Raw genomic sequence first — 2,029 nt, forward strand, 5'->3', positions numbered from 1 at the left:
ATAGGACAAGGATAGGGTATGGATAGGCCTGTCAGATATTTACAACATGAGTGGACGGCCATAAAACACATATGACAAGGCTAACATGGAGGGATTATGTACCTTGTGACTTATGCATGGCGTGGAGGGGCGATGGGTGAATATTGTAGAGATGTAGAGGGTTTGTGTGATGGCGGGGGGGACGTGTGTGGAGAATGATGCATGAGGTATCAGACTAAATATAATCGTGGGGTTGCGGGGAAAAGTGAATGAATAAGTACATAAATCAAATGGAAATAAAACACACAAGGAAAAAATATATAAATGAGGGATAAAACACAGTGATAATGAATAAAATATGATAAATAAAAAACGAATAAACATAATAGTAAAGAAATAAAACAGACGTAGATGAAACTGAATCAACATACTATTAATAAAATTGTTCAGTGAATAAAGATCACAGTACTGAAAAAGATAAGAGATTCTTTTCCTTGCTGGAGAGGGACGCCTTCACGTGGTGGCATTGATATGGGCGGGCTGTGGAGCTGCCTGGTTATGAAAACTTCCTTCAGCTCCCTCCCTAACCCCTCAAAAGGAAGGAGGATTGTAGTGCAAGGGAAGTTTCAGCCTGCAGTCCACGGGGTTCACATTTTCAGATGAACCTAGGAAAGCAACAACTGCTACTACTACTACGACTTCTACTACTACTACAGCTAATACTTTTACTAGTGCTACTACTACTACCCTGAACCATTGACTACGACCGGACCTCCCCTACGGTACATGAAATGGCTGGGTGGTAGCAAGATTATTGAGAAATGTCACGTAAAAACTCTCTCTCTCTCTCTCTCTCTCTCTCTCTCTCTCTCTCTCTCTCTCTCTCTCTCTCTCTCTCTCTCTCTCTCTCTCTCTCTCTCTCTCTCTTATTTTGCATTTTTAGGCAGATAAACCCGAGATCAGACGATAAATTAGTGAATTAAATTGATCCTGATTTAAGCTCTATAAATGCCATGTTTACCAACGTCTAGGTAACCCCTTCACTACCAGGAGGGGGTGTTGGAGCGGAGTGCCTTCACGTGGTGGCACCGATATGGCCGTGTGGTGGGGCTGTCCGGTGGTATAGAGACCCCTTAGCCACAGGAGAAGGATAACTTAAGCCTGCAGTCCACGGGGTTCACGTTCAGATGAGCCTAGGGTTCCAACTACCACTACTTATTTTACTAGAACTTTCACGATTCTATTCTTGCTGATGTTAGACAATTTTATGCTATGTTTGACTAGGCTGGGTTGTTTGGGTCGGGTTCAATCAGATTAGATTAGCTCGGTTGATTAGATTACATAACGTTAAATGAGATGGACGGTAGATGATGGCTAGATTGCAGTAGATTAAATTAGATGGATGTTTGGTTAAGGTTACATTATGGTAGATTAGCTTCAGGTGGACGGATGCCTGTAGCACGCCTGTGGTTACCATCTTTAACCAGCCTGTCTCATTTATTACAGGGAGCAATCAGCAGCAACATAGAAAGCCCAGACATGTTTTTCTTCCTTATGTCCTGCAAAAATTATCGTCAAAATCTGGGAGGTTTTCTTCTTCACTATTAGCGCTTTAGGCATTCGATTTTTAGGAACAAGTAAGACAGGCAAGACTTATACAGAAAAATAAGAAACATACGTAAGGCTGTATGTCCCTCACTTAGCACACTCCATCCAGACCCAGCCCCTGTACACAATGCTGGCCCAAAGGAAGGAGGAAGTGGTTCAGGCGCTCAATGAAATGGCGGACATTGATTGGACAAACAAGGAGTATGACCTGAATGCAGAAGAAAATCTATTGGTTAAACTACATCAAGAATGGGAGGCAGTAATTAGAAAAAGAGTTGCCAAGCCTGTTTCAATGAGGTAACTGAACTTCCTCTTAAAACATCCCAGGGTCGTTAAGTAGAAAACCCTTCGCTAAATGATCTGCAAATACTAAAACATTATTAAAATTTGGTAAAAAAGAATCTTTACATAATTGTTGGCATATGAAAAAAATCTCAGCGAG

General features: G+C 41.6%; 1 protein-coding gene across 1 annotated transcript in view; it reads left to right on the forward strand.

Moving 5' to 3' along the window:
* The first annotated feature begins 1,714 nt into the window (after positions 1-1,714).
* LOC145415454 (uncharacterized) overlaps positions 1,715-2,029 on the forward strand; it is a 34,647-nt gene continuing 34,332 nt past the window's right edge. Inside the window, exon 1 of the mRNA XM_080284730.1 lies at positions 1,715-1,846. Coding sequence (XP_080140856.1) covers positions 1,715-1,846 — 132 coding nt within the window. The remainder of the gene's footprint in view (positions 1,847-2,029) is intronic.

Source organism: Coenobita brevimanus, chromosome 102, assembly GCF_032717465.1.
Source record: "Coenobita brevimanus isolate Jiangsu-jjx chromosome 102, ASM3271746v2, whole genome shotgun sequence".
Taxonomy (NCBI): Eukaryota; Metazoa; Arthropoda; class Malacostraca; order Decapoda; family Coenobitidae; genus Coenobita; species Coenobita brevimanus.